The sequence below is a fragment of the Leucoraja erinacea genome, unplaced genomic scaffold (assembly GCF_028641065.1).
Source record: "Leucoraja erinacea ecotype New England unplaced genomic scaffold, Leri_hhj_1 Leri_68S, whole genome shotgun sequence".
Lineage (NCBI taxonomy): Eukaryota > Metazoa > Chordata > Chondrichthyes > Rajiformes > Rajidae > Leucoraja > Leucoraja erinaceus.
In genome coordinates this window covers 377,793-400,864 of record NW_026576608.1, presented here as the reverse complement: position 1 = coordinate 400,864, position 23,072 = coordinate 377,793, and the positions used below count along the sequence as shown (strand labels likewise).

The 23,072-nt window shown below is 46.6% G+C and overlaps 1 protein-coding gene across 1 annotated transcript in view; it reads left to right on the top strand.

The window, feature by feature from the left end:
- LOC129694493 (dedicator of cytokinesis protein 2-like) overlaps positions 1-23,072 on the top strand; it is a 186,251-nt gene that overhangs the window by 154,358 nt on the left and 8,821 nt on the right. Inside the window, exon 17 of the mRNA XM_055631210.1 lies at positions 3,066-3,193. Coding sequence (XP_055487185.1) covers positions 3,066-3,193 — 128 coding nt within the window. The remainder of the gene's footprint in view (positions 1-3,065; positions 3,194-23,072) is intronic.

The following is a 23,072-nucleotide window of genomic DNA, read 5'->3' as shown; positions in this document are numbered from 1 at the left end:
AGGCCAGTTCATTGGCTATACTTAAGAGGGAGTTAGATGTGGCCCTTGTGGCTAAGGGGATCAGGGGGTATGGAGAGAAGGCAGGTACGGGATACTGAGTTGGATTATCAGCCATGATCATATTGAATGGCGGTGCAGGCTCGAAGGGCCGAATGGCCTACTCCTGCACCTAATTTCTATGTTTCTATGTATGTTCTCCCTGTGACCGCGTGGGTTTTCTCCGGGTGCTCTGGTTTCCTCCCACATTCCAAAAGACATGCAGGTTTAGAGGCTAATTGGCTTTGGTAAAATTGTAAATTGTCCCTAGTGTGCGTAGGATAGTGTTAGTGTGCGGGGTGTTTATTGGTCAGCATGGACTCAGTGGGCAGAGGGGCCTGTTTCCACACTGTATCTCTAAAGTCTATCTATGCAGTCTCTCTCCCCACAGCTAAAACACTCCAACCCAGGTCATGTCTCGGTGAATCTTCTCTGCCCCTTCTCCAGAATACCCTCTTATTAAAGAGATCTCTGCAAAGGAATGTAGACCTTTCCTGCTACCTCCATCAATGACCTTGCATAGTTTTATACAATCCACTTCAATCTCCATGGAAAAGTATATGGTAGCCCAGACCTCGTTATTAGACCAGCTTCCTTGAACTGCTCTCCGAACTTCTGTGCCTATGATCCTGAGGCACATATCCACATCCAACCATCATTATTAAGTAGTGTAAACTACGGTAAAATATCTATTTAATTTGCTTTCCCTTCTCCGTGCACTTAGAGAAACAATGTTACAAAGTTTTGAGATTTTAAAAATCAAGTCTGCAATTTATCCCATCAGATAAAGCATAGAAAGAAGTTTAATTTGACACCTAATTCACTTTCATATCTCAAGTATTTAAAAAGTTATGGCCATTTCATATTCGGAAATTAGCATCTTGTTCCCTATTGATTTTCTATGGACATAACAAAAAAGCTGTGATCGTAGACAGTCAAAAGCCCATAACTTTCTTAAAAATTAAGAGAACTGAATGAAATTTTCAGTTATCATAGATTGAAGCATTCTGAAACAAATATAAATCAATCTTACTTGGATGACCTGAAATTAAAGCATATAATTAGTTAGTTACCTGATTGTAGCTAATTACAAACTTCAATTACTAGATCTAAACGTCTATCCATTTCTTAATAAATGATTAACATTTTTATATAGCCTAAGTGTCCAAATAATATTCACAAATAATTCACAATAAAACATGATTTTTAAATCTCATTGACATTAATTTATAGGCCAAATGGAAGGAATTTAGTGTTCAATTGCTGTAAATTAATGGCCATTTAAATCAGCTTTCGAGTGGGATCCTGTGAACGCGCTGGTTTAGAACGTTCACATTGCGGTGGATTTGTGCCCTCAAATGCCCCGAAAAATACTGCGGGATATAATGGGCCCAAAATTAGCTACTCGCAACATTAAACTTTGTATAAAGGGTTCTTATGAAGCCCTTTTTAACGTAAAAATAAACAGCCTACCTTCTGTTTTCCCTTGTATGAGATCTGGCCCGTTGTCGGCGGTCGGGGGTTTAGAGGTTCATTTTTAACCTACTATAACAAGTAAGGAAAGCCCTTAAAACTAATAATAGCTCAAGCGAGGGAATCTTCCAACGAATTTTCGTTAATAATTAACTAGGCTGAAAAACCGCGATTTAAACCCGCCCCCCTCTAAACGGCGCCACTATCGTGCACACGGGCTGGGACAGATTTTCAGCGACACTTCAGGTACGCTTTGCAACATACCTACTTAGAGTCATAGAGTAATACAGTGTGGAAACAGGCCCTTTGGCCCATCTTGCCCACACCGGCCAACAATGCCCCATCTACACTAGTCCCACCTGCCTGCGATTGGTCCATATCCCTCCAAACCCATCCTATCCATGTACCTGTCTAACTGTTTCTTAAACGTTGGGATAGTCCCAGCCTCAACTACCTTCTCTGGCAGCTTGTTCCATACACCCACCACCCTCTGTGTGAAATAGTAACCCCTCAGATTCCTATTAAATATTTTCCTCTTCAGCTTGAACCTATGTCCTCTGGTCCTCGATTCACCTACTCTGGGCAAGAGATTCTGTGCATCTACCCAATCTATTCCTCTTATGATTTTGTACACCTCTCCAACCTTGATTTAGGTTAGTCTTGGTCAGCAGAGAGACTATGTACGATTACAATCAGGCTGTCCAAAGAGTCCAAGGATAAAGGGATAACTTTTAGTACAAGATAAAGTCCAATTAAACACTGTCCGATGGTCTCCAGTGAGGTAGATGGGAGGTCAGGACCGCTCTCTAGTTGGTGATAGGATTGTTCAGTTTCCTGATAACAGCTGGGAAGAAACTGTCCCTGAATCTGGAGGTGTGCGTTTTCACACTTCTGTACCTCTTGCCTGATGGGAGAGGGGAGAAGAGGGAGTGGCCGGGGTGAGACTGGTCCTTGATGATGCTGCTGGCCTTGCCGAGGCAGCGTGAGGTGTAGATGGAGTCAATGGAAGGGAGGTTGGTTTGTGTGCGAGAAGGAACTGCAGATGCTGGTTTAGACTGAAGATAGACACAAAATGCTGGAGTAACTCAGCGGGACAGGCAGCATCTCTGGAGAGAAGGAATAGGTGACGTCTGGGCTACATCTCACAGAGAGTGGTGAGTCTGTGGATTCTCACAGAGAGTGGTGAGTCTGTGGAATTCTCTGCCTCAGAGGGCAGTGGAGGCAAGTTGTCTGGATGCTTTCAAGAGGGAGCTAGATAGGGCTCTTAAAAATAGCGGAGTCAGGGGATATGGGGAGAAGGCAGGAACGGGGTACTGATTGGGGATGATCAGCCATGATCACATTGAATGGCGGTGCTGGCTCGAAGGGCCAAATGACCTACTCCTGCACCTATTGTCTATTGTCTATTGCATCCACAATTTCTTGCAGTGGGAGAGAGGAGATGAGGGAGTGATTGGGGCTAGGGCTTCTGTGAATTCTGACATTTAAGACAGTATTTTTTGAAAAGGAATGTAAAATGTCCAGTTTGACCCAGAGCTTGTCGTTCCCTTCCACAGAATGCCGGGACATTTTGCTATCAGTGATGACCACCACCTTGATGGAGCTGATTCATAAAGGTGAAGAGGAGGAGGCGTGCGTTGAGCTACTCAGCAGCATCCTGGAGGTGCTCTATCATCAGAATGTGGTACGTACGAATGTGGATCAGCTCCTGCCACTACTGCTGAGCTCGGGACAATAGACAATAGGTGCAGGAGGAGGCCATTCGGCCCTTCAAGTCAGCACCGCCATTCAATGTGTTCATGGCTGATCATCCCCAATCAGTACCCCGTTCCTGCCTTCTCCCCATATCCCCTGACCCCTATCTAGCTCTCTCTTGAAAGCATCCAGAGAACCGGCCTCCACCGCCCTCTGAGGCAGAGAATTCCACAGACTCACCAGTCTCTGTGAGAAAAAGTGTTTCCTCGTCTCCGTTCTAAATGGCTTACTCCTTATTCTTAAACTGTGTGGCCCCTGGTTCTGGACTCCCCCAACATCGGGAACATGTTTCCTGCCTCTAGCGTGTCCAAGCCCTTAACAATTTTATATGTTTCAATGAGATATCCTCTCATCCTTCTAAACCCCAGAGTGTACAAGCCCAGCCGCTCCATTCTCTCTGCATATGACAGTCCCGCCATCCCGGGAATTAACCTTGTAAACCTACGCTGCACTCCCTCAATAGCAAGAATGTCCTTCCTCAAATTAGGGGATCAAAACCGCACACAATATTCCGGGAATGGTTTACTTCAGTGTCGTTTATTGCCACGTGTGCCGAGGTACAGTGAAAAGCTTTTGTTGCGTGCTAACCAGTCAGCGGAAAGACGATACATGATTACAATCAAGTCTTCCCATCCAAAGTCAGGGAGTCTCAGAACTCGGGGGCGGCACGGTGGTGCAGCGGTAGAGTTGCTGCCTTACAGCACCAGACACCCGGTTTCGATCTTGACTACACGTGCTATCTGTGTTTGTATGTTCTCCCCGTGACCTGCGTGGATTTTCTCTAGGAGCTCCAGTTTCTTCCCAAAGACGTGCAGGTTTGAAGGCTAATTCGCTTGTTAAAATTGAAAATTGTCCCTGATGTGTCCAGTGTTAATGTGCCAGGGATCGCTGGTCAGTTCGGATTCGGTGGGCTGTTTCAATGCTGTTTGCCCTGACTAAACTAAACTTTTAAAAAATCGGCATAGCACAGAAACAGGCCCTTCGGCCCATCTCTTAGAATAAGTCCACAGTCTTAGAATAAAGGGGAAGTCCTTTAAGACTGAGGTGAGAAAAAACTTTTTCACGCAGGGAGTTTTGAATTTGTGGAATTCCCTGCCACAGAGGGCAGTGGAGGCCAAGTCACTGGATGGATTTAAGAGAGAGTTAGATAGAGCTCTAGGGGCTGGTGGAGTCAAGGGATATGGGGAGAAGGCAGGCACGGGTTATTGATAGGGGACGATCAGCCATGATCACAATGAATGGCGGTGCTGGCTCGAAGGGCCGAATGGCCTCCTCCTGCACCTATTGTCTATGTTTCTATGTTTCTATCTCCGACCAAGTTGCCCAATAATGCTAGTCCCACTAGCCTGTGCCTGGCCCACATCGCTCCAAACTACCAACCTCCCTGCAGCTGACTCCATCTACACCTCACGCTGCCTCGGCAAGGCCAGCAGCATCATCAAGGACCAGTCTCACCCCGGCCACTCCCTCTTCTCCCCTCTCCCATCAGGTAAATGTTACAGAAATGTGAAAACACACACCTCCAGATTCAGGGGCAGTTTCTTCCCAGCTGTTATCTGGCATCCTCCCACCAGCTGGAGAGCGGCCCTTGTCTACCATCTGCCCCAGTGGAGACTTTTCCCATGCTGTATCTCTAACATCGAAACTCTAGACTGCTTCATTCCTTTGGTCAACAACAAACACTTAGCGCACTGTGTCTCGATCTCCACAACATATTGAGAGCGTGAATCTAGAAATGTAGCTCCAGCATTTAATCGTCCTTGTAACATGAATTTATATTAACAAATTAATAATTCACTACAGTGAGACAGGCCATTTGTCCCACTGCCGGCGTGCTGGTTTTCTCAAGAATTTATCTATTTAATCTGGTTTCTCCTCCACGTTTGGCAGATGCAGTATAATGTGGATAAATGTGAGGTTATCCATTTTGGTGGCAAAAACAGGAAAGCAGACTATTATCTAAATGGTGGGCGTTTGGGGAAAGGGGGAGATGCAGCGAGACCTGGGTGTCATGGTACACCAGTCATTGAAGGTAGGCATGCAGGTGCAGCAGGCAGTAAAGAAAGCGAATGGTATGTTAGCTTTCATTGCAAAAGGATTTGAGTATAGGAGCAGAGAGGTTCTACTGCAGTTGTACAGGGTCTTGGTGAGACCAAACCTGGAGTATTGCGTACAGTTTTGGTCTCCAAATCTGAGGAAGGACATTATTGCCATAGAGGGAGTGCAGAGACGGTTCACCAGACTGATTCCTGGGATGTCAGGACTGTCTTATGAAGAAAGACTGGATAGACTTGGTTTATACTCTCTAGAATTTAGGAGATTGAGAGGGGATCTTATAGAAACTTACAAAATTCTTAAGGGGTTGGACAGGCTAGATGCAGGAAGATTGTTCCCGATGTTAGGAAAGTCCAGGACAAGGGGTCACAGCTTAAGGATAAAGGGGACATCCTTTAAAACCGAGATGAGAAGAACTTTTTTCACACAGAGAGTGGTGAATCTCTGGAACTCTCTGCCACAGAGGGTAGTTGAGGACAGTTCATTGGCTATATTTAAGAGGGAGTTAGATGTGGCCCTTGTGGCTAAGGGGATCAGGGGGTATGGAGAGAAGGCAGGTACGGGATACTGAGTTGGATGATCAGCCATGATCATATTGAATGGCGGTGCAGGCTCGAAGGGCCGAATGGCCTACTCCTGCACCTAATTTCTATGTTTCTATGCATTTCAACCTTGATTTAGTTTAGTTCATTAAAGTTTAGTTTATTAATGCCACGTGTTCAGAGGTACAGCGAAAAGCTTTTATGTTGCCTGCTATCCAGTCGGCGGAAAGGCAAGACGTGTGGGAAGGAACTGCAGGTGCCGGTTTACAACGAAGATAGACACAAAATGGTGGAGGAACTCAGCGGGACAGGCGGCCTCTCTGGCGAGAAGGAATGGGTGATGTTTCGGGCCGAGATCCTTCACCTAAAGAAGGGTCTCGACCCGAAACGTCACCCATTCCTTCTCTCCGAAAGATTGTACATGATGGATTGGATAGGTTTAGAGCAGTGATTCTTCACCTGGGGGTCGTGATCTCAATGGGGGGGTCGTTTGGGGTTTTTACCGGGGGTCAAGAAGGGGTCATAAGTAAAATATCCATTTGTTGAGCCCATTTTGGTCTGGGGAGCTTCTAGCCGCGGGCGTGGCGTGGACTTACCATCCGGAGCCTGGGATCCCTCACCGGGGATCACCGCAGAAGAGCTCCGGCCACCGGCCTGCAGCCTATAACATCCTGAAGCCGCGGTCTACGGTTGGAAAGTGGCTGATTCGGGACCTCCAAGCCGCGGTGTGTGTTCGACCGTCCGGACGTCAGAGTTTTGATCCCGACAAGAGGGCCCGTCCATAGCGGCAACTATGGAGGGTTCACGGCCCCGACCACGGGTGAACAAAGGAGGTGGACTGACTGAACCTTGTTGCCTTCCACCACGGTGAAGAACGCTGTGGTGGATGTTTGTGTTCAATTTTATTGTGTATTGTGTGTTCTTTTTGAGTGTATCGCTGCTGGCAAATTCATTTCACTGCACCTTTGGGTGCATGTGAGGAACAAAAGTGACTTTGACTTTGACTTTTTACACGTATGAACCTAACAAAGGTACATACCACTTACAGTACTTTGTTTGTGTATGCGCATACGTGTGCCAAAAACGGTTAAGAACAACTGGTTCAGAGGGATATGGGCCAAGCAGGGGCCGGTGGGACATGTTGGTCAGTATGGGCAAGTTGGGCAGAGGGGCCTGTTTCCACACTGTATGACTTGATGTCTGTATGACTCTGTGATTACAATCGAGCTGTCCAAAGTATACAGATGCAGGATAAAGGAAATAAGGTTTAGTGCAAGATGATGGTCTGCGGGGCTCCAATGAGGTAAATAGGAGGCCAGGACCACACTGTGACTAATTCAATGCCTGATACTTATTTGTTGAGGTCCTCACCACCACCCACCCCAACCTTTTCCCCCACATCCCTCATCGCAACACAGCATTTATAAAACAATTGGACAGGGACATAGATAGAGTATAGTCTAAATAGACAACAGACAATAGGTGCAGGAGTAGGCCATTCGGCCCTTTGGGCCAGCACCGCCATTCAATGCCCTATCCAGCTTTCTCTTGAAAGTATCCAGAGAACCTGCCTCCACCGCCCTCTGAGGCAGTGAATTCCACAGACTCACCACTCTGTGTGAAAAAGGTTTTACTCATCTCCGTTCTAAATGGCTTACTCCTTATTCTTAAACTGTGGCCCCTGGTTCTGGACTCGCCCCAACATTGGGAACATGTTCCTGCCTCTAGCGTGTCCAATCCCTTAATAATCTTATATGTTTTAATAAGATCCCATCTCATCCTTCTAAACTCCAGAGTGTACAAGCCCAGCTGCTCCATTCTCTCAGCATATGACAGTCCCGCCATCCTGGGAATTAACCTCGTGAATCTACGCTGCACTCCCTCAATAGCAAGAATGTCCTTCCTCAAATTAGGGGACCAAAACTGCACACAATACTCCAGGTGTGGTCTCACTAGGGCCCTGTACAACTGCAGGCAGGTGGGACTAGTGTAGATGGGACATTGTTGGCCTGTGTGGGCAAGTTGGGCTGCAGGGCCTGTTTCCATGCTGTATAACTCCATGACGGTCTGTATCCCTCCATTCCCTACCTGTTCATGTACCTGTCTAAATGTTTCAAACCTTGTTGTCTTACCTGCTTCTACCACCACCTCCGGCAGGGAGTTCCAGGCACATCTGTGTGTTAAACATAAACTTGCTTCACACATCTCCTTTAAACATTCTCCATTCTCACGTTAAACCATCAGGCTGTGGAACACTAACCTCAACGTTGAACTATGCTTGTAATGACTTGTAATGACTTGTATGCTTGTAATGACTGTCTTTGCTTGTAATGACCAGGCTTTTTCCCACGGGTACTGGCGTTATTAAATTATTGATTTTTTTTTTGTATTTTATATAATATCTATGTGCATTGTGTTCGCAGGCCTGTAAAGCTGCTGCAAATGCCTGGAACGCTCTGCTGGGGGTGGGGGTTGAGATATATATACACGTCTGTAGCATTTAAGAGACTTTTGGATAGGCACATGGATAAGCCGGGAATGGAGTTCAAAAGATGATGTGCTCTTAGCATTATGTGGGGCACATATGTTGCAGGCCAAATGGCCTCTTCTTGTGCTGCGCTGTTCTATGTTAGAATCACAGAGACATACAGCATGGAAACAGGCCCTTCAGCCCAACTTGTCCATACTAACCAACATACAGCCCAACTTTCCCACGCTGACCAACATACCCCATCTCCACTGGTCCTACCTGTCCACGTGTGGCCAATATCTCTCTAAATTGTTCTTATCCAAATACCTGTCTATGTATATATCTTCTAAAGTAGACAAAAATGTTACTCAGCGGGCGAGGCAGCATCTATGGATAGAAGGAATAGGTGACGTTTTGGGTCAAGGCCCTTATTCAGACTGATGTCGGGGGGGGTGGGGGGGGGGGTGGTGGGAAAAAGAAAGGAAGTAGGAGGAGACAGTAGGACTGTGGGAGAGCTGGGAAGGGGAGGGGAAGGGGAGAGGAAGGGGAGGGGAAGGAAGGAGAAAGCAAGGGCTATCTAAAATTAGAGAAGTCAATGTAAACTACCCAAGCGAGATATGAGGTGCTGTTCCTCCAATTTGCACCGGGCCTCCCTCTGGCCATGGAGGAGCCCAGGACAGAAAGGTCAGATTGGGAATGGGAGGGGGAGTTGAAGTTCTGAGCCACCGTGACGATCAGGTAGGTTATAAACTCCATAATAAACAACACTAACAGTCAGGTTAGCATGCACCTAATGTCTATGTTTCTAAACAGGCCATATATAGAAAAAAAGAAATTCCACAGAGAGTTAGAGAGTTATTATGGAGTTTACAGTGTACTATGTTTACATATTCTGTTGTGCTGCTGCAAATAAGAATGTCATTGTTCCATTTCTGGACATATGACAATAAAACACTCTTGAACATGGATAGGTGATGTTTGGGGTCGGGACCCTTCTTCTGTCTGAACTTGTGTGAAAAGGTTTATTCTTTACACAAAGCGACAGGCGGGGTGACCGACCAATGTTGCAGTGGCCTCTGCAGTCCGTCTGTCTTTTTTTTTAAAATCCAGTTGAGTGTATAATTTGTAGTTGTTTTTTTAATTGTTTTTAGCTGTGTATATGTGGGATGTGGAGGGTGGGGGAAACGTTTAAATCTCTTCCCTGTACGGGGGACCCGACCTTTTCCCTGTCGGGTCTCCATTGTCGTTGGGGCCTAGCACCGTGGAGCGGCCTCCAACCAGAACGACCTGGGGGCTCCAGTCGTGGAGCCTGCGGACTCACCATCGTGGAGCTGGCCGGCTTCGGAGCGTGGAGAGCTGTGGTGGCGCGTGGCTGTGCCCTGACTCCTGAGCTTCGGCGGCTCCGGCTGCAGGCCCGGTGGACGGTGACATCGGGAGCTCGCGGGTCCCTGGTGGGAGACCGCTTTTCGGAGCTCCCACAACGGCAACTTCTCCCGCACGAATTGCGGGGTTGAAAACGACCCGGAGCGGGGCCTTACATCGCCCGGCGCCTTACATCGCCCATTGCGGCTTTAACGGCCGCGGGACTTACCATCGCCAGCCGGGGTCTTTAACATCGGGAGAAGAATGGAAAACAGGGGAGAGACAAGACTTTGCCTTCCATCACAGTGAGGAGGAGATTCACTGTGATGGATGTTTGTGCAAATTGTGTTGGTGTGTGTCTTGGTTCCTTTCTTGTCGTATGACTGCAGGAACCAAATTTTGTTTGAACTTTACACTTGAGGTTCAAATGACAATAAACAGTATCGTCTAGTATTGTATATAGCTCTTAAGGGATATGGGGAGAAGGCAGGAACGGGGTACTGATTTTGGATGATCAGCCACGATCATATTGAATGGCGGTGCTGGCACGAAGGGCCAAATGGCCTACTCCTGCCCCTATTGTCTATGTTTCTAAACAGGCCATTGTTGTCTATGACTTTAACAAAACTGGACTGGCCGCAGTCTTGCAGAAAGCTAAAGTTGTTGTCACAGGTCATATTAACTGTGCTTTGATGAAGTGGCCAGGGATGAAGGAGCCCATTGTGGACAGAGATACAGCTGATATATTTGTTTGCTGATTCAACATAGCAGAACAAGTGCCAAGGAGCAGCATCCATAAGATTTAGTAGCTGCCTGAGATGGTACGTAGCCAGCAATATCCCGTCTCTGCGTGGGCAGGCAGCTGGCTGAAGATGGAGCTCATGGTATCGAGCTGCAGTCCTTTGAGTCATGTTCATGTTGCCCAACAAAATTTCACACCAGGGCTCGGCTCCAGGAGGGGACTCTAGCAGACCCAACCAGGCAAGACAGGAATAGTGAAGGGCTTGGATAGAGTGGATGTGGAGACGATGCTTCCACTAGTGGGAGAGTCTAGGACCAGTGGTCACAGCCTCAGAATTAAAGGACGTTCTTTCAGGAAGGAGATGAGGGGGAATGTATTTAGCCAGAAGCAGGTGAATCTGTGGAATTCATTGCCACAGACGGCTGTGGAGACCAAGTCAATGGATATTTTTAAGGTGGAGATTAGACAATAGACAGAGAGTGGTGAATCTGTGGAACTCTCTGCCACAGAAGGTAGTTGAGGCCAGTCCATTGGCTATATTTAAGAGGGAGTTAGATGTGGCTAAAGGTATCGGGGTATGGAGAGAAGGCAGGTACAGGATACTGAGTTGGATGATCAGCCATGATCATATTGAATGGCGGTGCAGGCTCAAAGGGCCGAATGGCCTAATCCTGCACCTATTTTCTATGTTTTTATCTTTCTATGTAATAGGTGCAGGATTAGGCCCTTCGAGCCAGCACTGCATTCAATGTGATCATGGCTGATCATCCCCAATCAGTACCCCGATCCTGCCTTCTCCCCATACCCCCTGACTCCGCTATTTTTAAGAGCCCTATCTAGCTCTCTCTTGAAAGCATCCAGAGAACCTGCCTCCACCGCCCTCTGAGGCAGAGAATTCCACAGACTCACCACTCTCTGTGTGAAAAAGTGTTTCCTCGCCTCTGTTCTAAATGGCTTACCACTTATTCTTAGACTGTGGCCCCTGGTTCTGGACTCCCCCCAACATCGGGAACATGTTTCCTGCCTCTAGCGTGTCCAAGCCCTTAACAATCTTATTGACAGGTTCTTGATTAGCCAAGGTGTCAGGGCTTATGGGGAGAAGGCAGGAGAATGGATAGACCAGCCATGATTGAATGGCAGAGTAGACTTGATGGGCCAGGAATTTATGGACTTATGAAACAAGGGACTGCAGATGCTAGTTTACAAAAACACACACACATAGTTTAGGAGTTATCCAGCAGGTCAGGCAGCACCTCTAGAGAACACGGGCAGGTGATGCTTCTGATCGAGACCTTTCAACTGGGTCTGTATACTGCAAGGGCCAGGAAGCGAGCGGGCAAGATCATCTCTGACCCCTCTCACCCTGGCCACAAACTCTTTGAATCACTTCCCTCTGGAAGGCGACTCCGGACTGTCACAGCCGCCACAGCCAGACATAAAAACACCTTTTTTTCCACGATTAATAGCTCCACTACTAAAAATCTGACCTGCGTGGGTTTTCACCGAGATCTTAGGTTTCCTCCCACACTCCAAAGACGTACAGGTTTGTAGGTTAATTGGCTTGGCGTAAAAGTGCAATGATACTTAACCGTTTAAGAGCCCAGAATGGTCCAATTTTTTCATGAGAGGAATAGGTCGGGTAGATGCACCGAGTATTTTGTCCAGAGAATGGAGCGGCTGGGCTTGTACACTCTGTAATTTTAAAGGATGAGAGGGAATCTCATTGAAACATATAAGATTGTTAAGGGCTTGGACATGTTAGAGGCAGGAAACATGTTCCCGATGTTGGGGGAGTCCGGAACCAGGGGCAACAATTTAAGAATAAGGAGTAAGCCATTTAGAACGGAGACGAGGAAACACTTTTGCTCGCAGAGAGTGGTGAGTCTGTGGAATTCTCTCCCTCAGAGGGCGGTGGAGGCCGGTTCTCTGGATGCTTTCAAGAGAGAGCCAGATAGGGCTCTTAAAGATAGCGGAGTCAGGGGATATGGGGAGAAGGCAGGAACGGGGTACTGATTGGGGATGATCAGCCATGATCACATTGAATGGCGGTGCTGGCTCGAAGGGCCAAATGGCCTACTCCTGCACCTACTGTCTATTGTCTATTGTCCCGAGTGTGTGTAGGATAGTGTTGATGTCCTGGGAATCGCTGGTCAGTGGGCTGAAGGGCCTGTTTCTGCACTGTATCTCCAAACTACAAAAAATGAAACAATAAGCATTTCAAGGCAGGGTGTATTGGAGGAGGTAAATACATTTTGTATATCGGCTTTTAGTCAAATCTTTGTTTCTGGTTTGAACTGCATTTTCCCACTGGATTGCAGCCACAAATTGGCATGCATAGTCTGTCAGAAGGCAGTCACCACCTTCTCAGCTGGGATCTAGGCTAATCCTGTCTAAATACCACTGACAATAAATGGTGTGATGCTTCTATTATGATAGAGGGACTGAAGGGATAACGCACCAGTTATTTGTTCCTTTTAATGATAATTACATCCTCTCATACCTCCAGGGGCCTTAGTTGTGCTGCTGCAATTAAACTTAACCGTTTAAGAGCCAGAACGGTTTAATTTGTTTTTAATTTTTCATGAGAGGAATAGACCGGGTAGATGCACAGAGTATTTTGTCCAGAGTAGGGGAATCGAGGACCAGAGGACATTGGTTTAAGGTGAAAGGGAAAAGATTTAATAGGAATCTGAGGGGTAATTTGCCACACAAAGGGTGGTGGGTGTGTGGAACGAGCTGCCAGAGGAGGTAGTTGAGGCTGGGGCAGTCCCAACGTTTAAGAAACATTTAGACAGGTACATGGATATGACAGGTTTGGTGGGATATGGACCAAACGCAGGCAGGTGGGACTGGTGTAGCTGGGATGTGTTGGCCGGTGTGGGCAAGTTGGGCCGAAGGGCCTGTTTCCACACTGTATCACTCGATGACTCTATGACAACAAGGAAGATGCCAGGACTGGAGGGCCTGAACTATAGGGAGAGGTTGAACAGACTAGGATTTTGGAGAGAAAGTTCAAGTTCAAGTAAGTTTATTGTCATGTGTCCCTGATAGGACAATGAAATTCTTGCTTTGCTTCAGCACAACAGAACATAGTAGGCAAACAGATCAGTGTGTCCATATACCGTAATATAAAGATATACACACATGAATAAATAAAATGATAAAGTGCAAATGACAGATAATGGGTTATTAATAATCAAATTTTTGTCCGAGCCAGGTTTAATAGCCTGATGGCTGTGGGGAAGTAGCTATTCCTGAACCTGGACGTTGCAGTCTTCAGGCTCCTGTACCTTCTACCTGAAGGTAGTGGGGAGATGAGTGTGTGGCCAGGATGGTGTGGGTCTTTGATGATACTGCCAGCTTTTTTGAGGCAGCGACTGCGATAAATCCCCTCGATGGAAGGAAGGTCAGAGCTGATGATGGACTGGGCAGAGTTTACTACTTTTTGTAGTCTTTTCCTTTCCAGGGCGTTCAAGTTGCCGAACCAAGCCACGAGAAAGGTGTTCCGACCCAAAAAATCACCTACTCCTTTTCTTCAGAGATGCTACCTGACCCGCTGATTTACTCCAGCATTTTGTGTCAATGGTATAAACCAACAAATGCAGTTCCTTGTGTTCAAGAAGGAACTGCAGATGCTGGAAGATCGAAGGTACACAAAATTGCTGGAGAAACTCAGCGGGTGCAGCAGCATCTATGGAGCGAAGGAAATAGGCGACATTTCGGGCAGAAACCCTTCTTCAGACTGATGGGGGGTGGGGGGGAGAAGGAAGGAAAAAGGGAGGAGGAGGAGCCCGAGGGCGGGGGGATGGGAGGAGACAGCTCGAGGGTTAAGGAAGGGGAGGAGACAGCAAGGGCTAGCAAAATTGGGAGAATTCAACGTTAATGCCATCAGGATGCAAACTACCCAGGCGGAATATGAGGTGCTGTTCCTCCAATTTCCGGTGTTGCTCACTCTGGCAATGGAGGAGACCCAGGACAGAGAGGTCGGGTTGGGAATGGGAGGGGGAGTTGAAGTGCTGAGCCACCGGGAGGTCAGGTTGGTTATTGCGGACTGAGCGGAGGTGTTCGGCGAAATGATCGCCCAACCTACGCTTAGTCTCCCCGATGTAGATCAGCTGACATCTAGAGCAGCGGATGCAGTAGATGAGGTTGGAGGAGATACAGGTGAACCATTGTCGCACCTGGAACGACTGCTTGGGTCCTTGAATGGAGTCGAGGGGGGAGGTGAAGGGACAGGTGTTGCATTTCTTGCGGTTGCAAAGGAAAGTGCCCAGGGAGGGGGTGGTACGGGAGGGAAGGGAAGAATTGACAAGGGAGTTGCGGAGGGAGCGGTCTTTGCGGAAGGCAGAGATAGGGGGGAGATGGGAAGATGTGGCGAGTGGTGGGGTCACGTTGGAGGTGGCAGAAATGGCGGAGGATTATGTGTTGTATTTGCCGGCTGGTGGGGTGAAAGGTGAGGAATAGGGGGACTCTGCCCCTGTTGCGAGTGCGGGGATGGAGAGAGAGAGCAGTGTTGTGGGGTATGGATGAGACCCTGGTGCGAGCTTCATCTATGGTGGCGGAGGGGAACCCCCGTTCCCTGAAGAACGAGGACATTTCCGATGCCCTGGTATGGAATGTCTCATCCTGGGAACAGATGCGGCGTAGGCGGAGGAATTGAGAGTAGGGGATGGAGTCTTTACAGGGGCAGGGTGGGAAGACGTGTGGAGCAGGGTGGGAATGCAGTTCCTTGTCATTACCCGATTTATTCTGTTTTGCTGTTGTGCAGGCTAGGATTCCAGAGCACTTGGTCTACTGGAGGATGAGGGGTGATCTTACAGAGGTGTAAGGCATCATGAGAGCAATAGATAAGGTGAATGTACAGAGACTTTTACCCGAATGTTGTCACGCTGCAATGGGTGCAGGGAAGATTAACAAGGATGTCGAGGGCCTGAGCAATAGGGAGAGGTTGAACAGGCCGGGACTCTCTCTGTTCCTTGGAGGGCAGGAGGATGAGGGGTGATCTTGTAGAGTTGTACAAAATCATGAGAGGAATACGCGTTCGGCATGGACTAGAAGGGCCGAGATGGCCTGTTTCCGTGCTGTAATTGTTATATGGTTATATGGAATAGATCGGGTAGATAGGCAGAGTCCTTTGCCTAGAGTAAGGGAATCGAGAACCAGACGACATGGGTTTATAATGGCCCTGTCCCACCTACGCAACTTTTTCGACGACTGCCGATACCCGTCATAGGTCGTTGCAGGTTGCCGAAAATGTTCAACATGTTGAAAATCCAGCGGCGACCAGAACAAGGTACGACTCCTTGGGCGACTACTCAAGACCATACAGGCTTCCCCCCGTGACATGTCGCCAGAGTGTTGCCTGTATGGCCGTGAGTCGTCTCCTCAGTCGCCCAAATAGTCGTAGCGACTTTCTGGTTGCCGCTGGTTTTCAACATGTTGAAGATTTTCGCCGACCTGCAACCACCTATGATGGGTGCCGGCAGTCGCCGAAAAAGTTGCGTAAGTGGGACAGGACCGTTAGGGAGGAAAGATTCAATAGGAGCCTGAGTGGTAACTTTTTTCACACATGGGGTGGTGGGTGTATGGAACGAACTGCTGGAGGAGATGGTTGAGGCAGGGACTTTTGCAATGTTGAAGACATTTTTAGACCGGTACATGGATAGGACAGATTAGAGGGATATGGGCCAAATGCAGGCAGGTGGGACGAGTATAGATGGGGCATGTTGGTCACTGTGGGCATTGGGGCAAAAGGCCTGTTGACTCGATGACTCTAAAAGGAACTGCAAATGCAGGTTAACAATGTAAGGCGCAAAATGCTGGGGCAACTCTGTGGGTCAGGCAGCATCCCTGGAGAACATGGAGGATGTCACTCAATGCCGTTTTGGTTCAGGACCTTTCTCCAGATGAGAGCTGACTTCGGATGAGAGCAGTAATCCATACCCATCTGCGGCGGCACGGTGGCGCAGTAGTAGAGTTACTGCCTTACAGCACCAGAGACCCAGGTTCAATCCTGACTACGGGTGCTGTCTGTACGGAGTTTGTACGTTCTCCCCGTGACTGCGTGGGTTTACTCTGGGATCTCCGGTTTCCTCCCACACTCCCAAGAAGTGCAGGTTTGTAGGTCAATTGACTTGGTAATATTGTAAATTGTCCCTAGTATATGTAGGATAGTGTTAGTGTGTGGGGATCACTGGTCAGTGTGGGCTCAGTGGGCTGAAGGGGGTGTTTCTGTGCTGTATCTCTAAACTAAACCGAAACAAACAACACTATCTCAACCACACTACACCTCACTCCTTACCTTAGCTGCAAAAAACTGATGTGGAAGGAAAAAGCTGTGTGATTCCTTATCTCTCCGTGGCGTAAGTCATTAGTTTGGGTAAGTGAGTAAAAGCCCTGTTCCATGGTATGAGAATGGTTCCAAGAGTTCTCCCCAGTTTGCCCTGATTCGAACTCTGAGATTTACGGTAATGGCCGCTCGTCGGTACTCGGGGCTCTCGTGGACATGTTGAAAAATCTTCACGAGTCCTCCCGAGTACCTGCCATTAGCGGGTACGAGCCGTGAAGAGACGTCCCGGAGCTCCGACGTACCCGCTACGTTCATTCTCCGTGCTCACCACGAGTTTGATTTTTTTTTAAACTCGGGAGAGCTCTTGGAATGAACTCGCACCTTGGGACAGGGGCTTTAGCTGGAGTTAAAGTGACTTTCTCTTTGTCTTTTGTGGGTTTCAGTTGAACCTGACTGCATTTAATGTTGCTCTTAACCTCGGCTCTTTGTAAGGCAGAACATAAACCAGTATTGATTTGTGCGGAGTAGCCCGCTGAGCAGGAAAATAGCCGTGTCCTTGAAACAGGAGAATAAAGTCATCAACCTCTGGAGGGGACGATTCAACAACAAATATGTCAAAATGACAAAAGTTAAGGCTTTGCTGCTGTGCCCCTTTTAATTGTAGATTCAAATTGTAGATTTAATTAAATTGGATAGTTATATGGATGGGAAGGGAATGGAGGGTTATGGTCTGAGCGCAGGTATATGGGACTAGGGGAGATTATGTTTTCGGCACGGACTAGAAGGGTCGAGATGGCCTGTTTCCGTGCTGTAATTGTTATATGGTTATATGGTTATATGGTTAATTGTCGTCGTGCACTAACCAACCTCCCTAGCATTGACTCCATATATACCACACGCTGTCTCGGCAAGGCCTGCAGCATTATCATAGAAACATAGGAAAATAAATGTAGTAGCAGACTATTTGGCCCTTCAAGCCAGCACTGCCATTTACTAGACAATAGGCAATAGGAGCAGGAGTAGGCCATTCGGGCCCTTGGAGCCAGCACCATCATTCAATATGATCATGGCTGATCATCCAAAATCATCAAAAATATTTAATAATTATATGATGAACACTGTCCTTTGAAACAACACAACAAGAAGCAAAAATATATAGATAGGCCATGGATGACAAAAGGACTACAAAATGCAGGCAAAAAAAAGAATATCTTCTATAAAGAATTCATAAAATTCAGAACTATAGAAGCAGAAAGTAAATACAAAAGATACAAAAACAAATTGACTAGTATTATGAGGATATGTAAGAAAGATTATTATAATAAAATATTAAACGATAATAAAAATAATATCAAGGGCATATGGAATGTGTTAAATAATATTATCAGGAATGGATCAATGAATATAAACTACCCTCAGTATTTTAAAGACAATGATACAACTGTAAGTGATATGAATGATGTGGTTAATGGGTTTAACAAATTTTTTGTAAGTGTGGGACCAAAACTGGCAGAAGAAATAGTAAGATTAAACGAGAACTTACCAGTTTGAAGTTTGATCTGTATTTTATGAGGAGTTACGATGAGGGATTACGTGAAGAAGCCCGCCAGGACGCATGCGTATCATTCTTCAAAGCAGCGGTGTGAAATCACAGATAACTGTAATGACTAAACATAGTAAGATTAGAGAAGAGATACCAGTTAAGTATATGATCAAGGGTGGGAGCGGAGGGCACGTAATCCCTCATCGTAACTCCTCATAAAATACAGATCAAACTTCAAACTGGTAAGTTCTCGTTTAATCTTATTATTTTACTTCGGAGTCACGTGAGTGGCTACGTGAAGATTTTAAAGCTCTGTGATTTCATGCCGTAGAAACGAGTCCATGCATCACGTCTGCCTTGATGACTGTAGGAGGAATTGTGTTGACATAATTTGGACATGAATTCGACATTAAAATCATAAAATTTATTAACACAAAATTATAACCCCTTTTTATGGGTTTAAATTAATTTACATAACTTAAAATTGTTTCTGCAAACGTTCCAGGTTTCATTACTGGTTTGTTGTAAAATAATTGGAATGTTTTATCCCCCAGACCATCCTGCTGCCTTGAGGATTTGGTCCATTGGTACATCCAACTGTATCGCTGCCGATGTAGCTGCAGCCCTGGTGGAATGAGATTTTAAAATATTAGTATCCACCCCAGCCTGTGTTAGCACCTGTTTCAGCCATCTTGAGATGGTATGGACCGTCACTCTTTTGTGTGGTTGCTTGTGGCTGACCAAAAAGTGCCTTCTCATTGCCTCATAGGATTTTCGTTTTCTCCATGTATAACGACAGATGTCTTACTATACACAGACATTCATCTGTTGGGTATGACCTAAATTGTATATTGAGGCCTGCTGATCCCTGTCTGTTCTGCTTTACTAACTCATAGATATGAAATGTAATATTTTCTGTTGAGGAAGTCATGTTGTCCAGTCTTAGTTTATGCAGTGACTGTACCCTCTGTGCTGTGACCAATGCCATTAGCATGACTTTTTAATGTCAGTCTGTGTATGGACAGAGCTATTGAAGGAGACCAATTCCTGAGCATCTTCAGGACAATACTTACATCCCATATTTGGGAGTACCTGGTTCTTGGGGATTGGTATTAAAAATTCCCCTCATAAGTTTTGTTACCAGTGGGTGAGTCCCAACAGTGTAACGCTCCCCTGCCTAGGTAAGTCGATAGGGCACTTCTGGCGCAGTTGATGGCACTGTAACTGAGCCCCTCATCATAGTGGAGGCCTGCCAGATATTCCAGAACAGACAGAATGTTCATGTCTCTGTAGGTGATGTTGGTTTTATGGCAGTACATCTCCCACTTCCTGATATAGACCAGATACTGTTTTTTGGTGGACTGTCTTTGGGCCGCCAGAATCATGTTCACTGTTCGGTCCGTCAGTCCCAGTTGTAGTAGAGGTGTTTTTAAACTCTACAAATTAATAAGTTCAAATGTTTATGGCATGGGTGGCTATCCCTTGTTATGGGATGTAGCAATAAATCTGGTCTATATGGGATGGTGATACATGGTTCTAATACCATGTTCAGTATCACTGGGAACCATGGTTGAGTAGGCCAATCGGGTACTACCAAAATACCAGACGCAGAGTCTTGTTGCATTTTCCTTAATACCCGACTGATGAGGCAGAAAGAAGGGAATGCGTAAATAAACAATTTCCCCCAATGCAGCAAAAATGCATCTGTCGCCACTGCCCCAGGGTCTGGTTCCCATGAAACATAATTTGATAACTGGTGGTTAAGTCTGGATGCGAATAGATCGATATCTGGTGTTCCATATTTTGCTGTAATATCAGCAAATACTTTTTTATTCAACATCCATTCGGTGTTTTCTTTAAATTTGCGTGACCTGGTTTCTGCCACTAAATTTAGTTTTCCTGGTAGGTAAGTGGCTGATATCCAAATATCTCTCTGGATACACCATTGCCAAATTGTATTAGGCAGATTGTCACATGATGTCGATTTGTTTCCACCCATGTGGTTAATGTATGCTACCACGGAGGTATTGTCTATCTGTAGTCCAACATGCTGGTGATATGACCCAGTACAATATGACTTTAGGCCATAGAATGCACCCAACATTTCCAGGTAGTTTATGCCCAGTGTGAGTAATAATGATGCCTCCTGAGCAGTCCATCTACCTCCACAGCTGGTGATGGTATTGGTAGCTCCCCACCCAAGTGCACTGGCATCAGTTTGTAGTACCATGGAAAGGTTACTGACAATGATTGGATTGGAACAAAGCCAGATGTTATCTATCCACCATTTTAGTTCCATTTTAGCTTTGATTGGTAGTTTCATAGGTCTGTCAAAGTGACCTCCATTAATTTAGAGTGCTTGTATTTTTGCTCTCTGTAAGTTTTGGTAATGTAGAGGTCCAAATTGTGTGGCTGGAAAGGCAGCCGCCATTTTGCCAATTACTTTTGCTACCAACCTGATGGATGGTTTGCTGATGTCAATGAGGTTATTGCAAGCCTCTATTAAATCTCTAGCCATTCCCTTGGGCAGAGTCACCGACAAGTGAACTGAGTCAATGGTGAACCCCAAATAGTCCATAGTAGTGGAAGGCGTTAGTTTAGATTTAACTGGATGGATAATGAATCACAGTTTTTCAAATAACTGTTTTGTGGCTGTTACAGTTTGTTTGGCCAATTCCAAAGTTTTGCCCACAATGAGTATGTCATCTAAATATGCCATGACCATGTGTTTACGTTTCCGTAGAAACGCTAGGGCTGGTTTCAAAATTTTTGTGAACAGCCTGGGGCTGATGATAACCCATTTGGCAGTGCTTTATACTTCCAGAGTTGTCCCATCCAGTTGAATTTTAAGTAACATCTGTGGTCACCTCATATAGGCACTGAATAGTAAGCATCTTTTAAATCAATGCTGGCCATGAAGTAACCTTTGGAAATTAATTGTTTAGCAGTAACAAAGGTTTCCATTTTGAAGTGAATGTTTTAAATTTTGTCAGATCTATGATGATGCGACAACCACCATCTTTTTGGTTTTTGGTAAATATATTGGACACGAATTCTAATGGTTCGTGTTGAGTTTTCTCAATTACACCTTTTTCGTAACGCCGCTCCAGATCAGCTTGCGCTTTTGATTTTCCTTTATCAGAAGGCACGAACATTCGGTTCGGTATATGTTGAACTGGAGGGCTGTACTTGTGTATAAACTCTATTGTATATCCCTGGATACTGCTTAAGATGTAAGTATCAGTTGTTAACATGCTCCATGCATTCAGAAAAGAGTGTAATCTCCCCCCAACCTCCATGCTCCCTGTATTTTGTAGGGAACCAGACCCACCTACCTCCATAGTTACCAGTGGCAGGTTTACTTATTTTTGTAGGTTCTTCGCTGCTGTTGTTGCGCTGGTGTCTGGATTTTCGGTTTGGTTGGCGTTGGAGGTCCCCGCATCTTCCAAGAAGGCTGGCCTGGGCCATGGCCTAAAAAAGACTCATGTTTTGAGTACCGGGCCTTCGAGCTTTCACCATTTCTGCTGGTGGGTGCGTAGGGGTGCTGTCTTTGACTGTAGTGGGTTTTTGTTGGAGTCCTTTTTATTAGTCCAGTAGGTTCTCTCGTTCTTGTACCTCTTGCACACTTGTCTTTCCTTCTGCGGACCCCTCCAGGTCAGCCCAGAACTGACCCGCAGTGCTCCCCTCTGATGAGGTGGAAGCACTGTGCAGCCCTTCAAGAGGTACTGCTGTGGGTTTATCATAGAGCCCACAATGACCCGACTCCATCTCCCGGAGTCTGTCACGTTGGAGCAAATGCTCCACACACCGTTCCATCCGGCTCCAGCGCTCTCGGTCGCTGGCCGCCCGCGGTTGTTCAAAGTCGGACTGCTCTGAGTCGACGACCTTGTTTGTTTTTGTGTCTAGCCTTACCGCCCGGCCGCGTGGATCTGGCCGATGCGGGGGCGACATCGGGCACAGCTGAGCCCACTATCGGTGATCCGAGTGCCGCTGGCTGCTGCTGGCTGCCCGCTGCTCCGCAGTCCTCCCTCACCAGCTTTGTCGCAGACCTTGTCTTCTCCACCTGTAATCAGCATGGGAAAATACAAAAAGACCGCAGTTCTTACCTGCAGGTCCTGGTTTAAATAGTCGCTACGGGGGAACGTCGTTCCACCCCGTCTCCTGCCGTTTTTCGACTTGTCAAAAGTCGATGGCCCCATTCTGAATAGTCTCCTGCCCGGCCATGGTGTTCTGGCCGGCGCGGGATCAGAAATCGGCACAGCTGATCCCTTACAGGGCTTGTGCCTTCAGCTGCTGCTGGCTCCCGCAACTTCGCGGTCCTCCCCAGCCAGCTTCACTCGCAGCACTTGGGAACACTATTTTGTCCAGCTTCCCCCCCGTGTAAAAACAGCGCGGGGACAAAAACTACCGCAGAGTAAATCACTTACCTGCAGGTCACGGTTTCAAACTTACCGCTGCGGGGGAACGCTCCACCCCGCCTGTCGTTTCGCAAGCGTGAAAGCGATATGACACGCATGCGTCGTGGCGGGGTTCTTCACGTAGTCACTCACGTGACTCCGAAGTAAAATCGATAATCCACAGTCAGAAAAAGGAGAGGCGGTTGTGGATTTGTTAGACAGCAACCCAAACTCAATGTTTTTGAAAGCAGCTGATGAAAAGGAGATTATTGACATTGTTAATAATTGTAAGAATAAAAGGTCTACAGACTGGAATGACATTGATATGGCTTGAATCAAGGTAGTCATTGGTGTAATTGTAAAACCCTTAACTTATATTTGCAATTTATCTTTCAAAACTGGTGTATT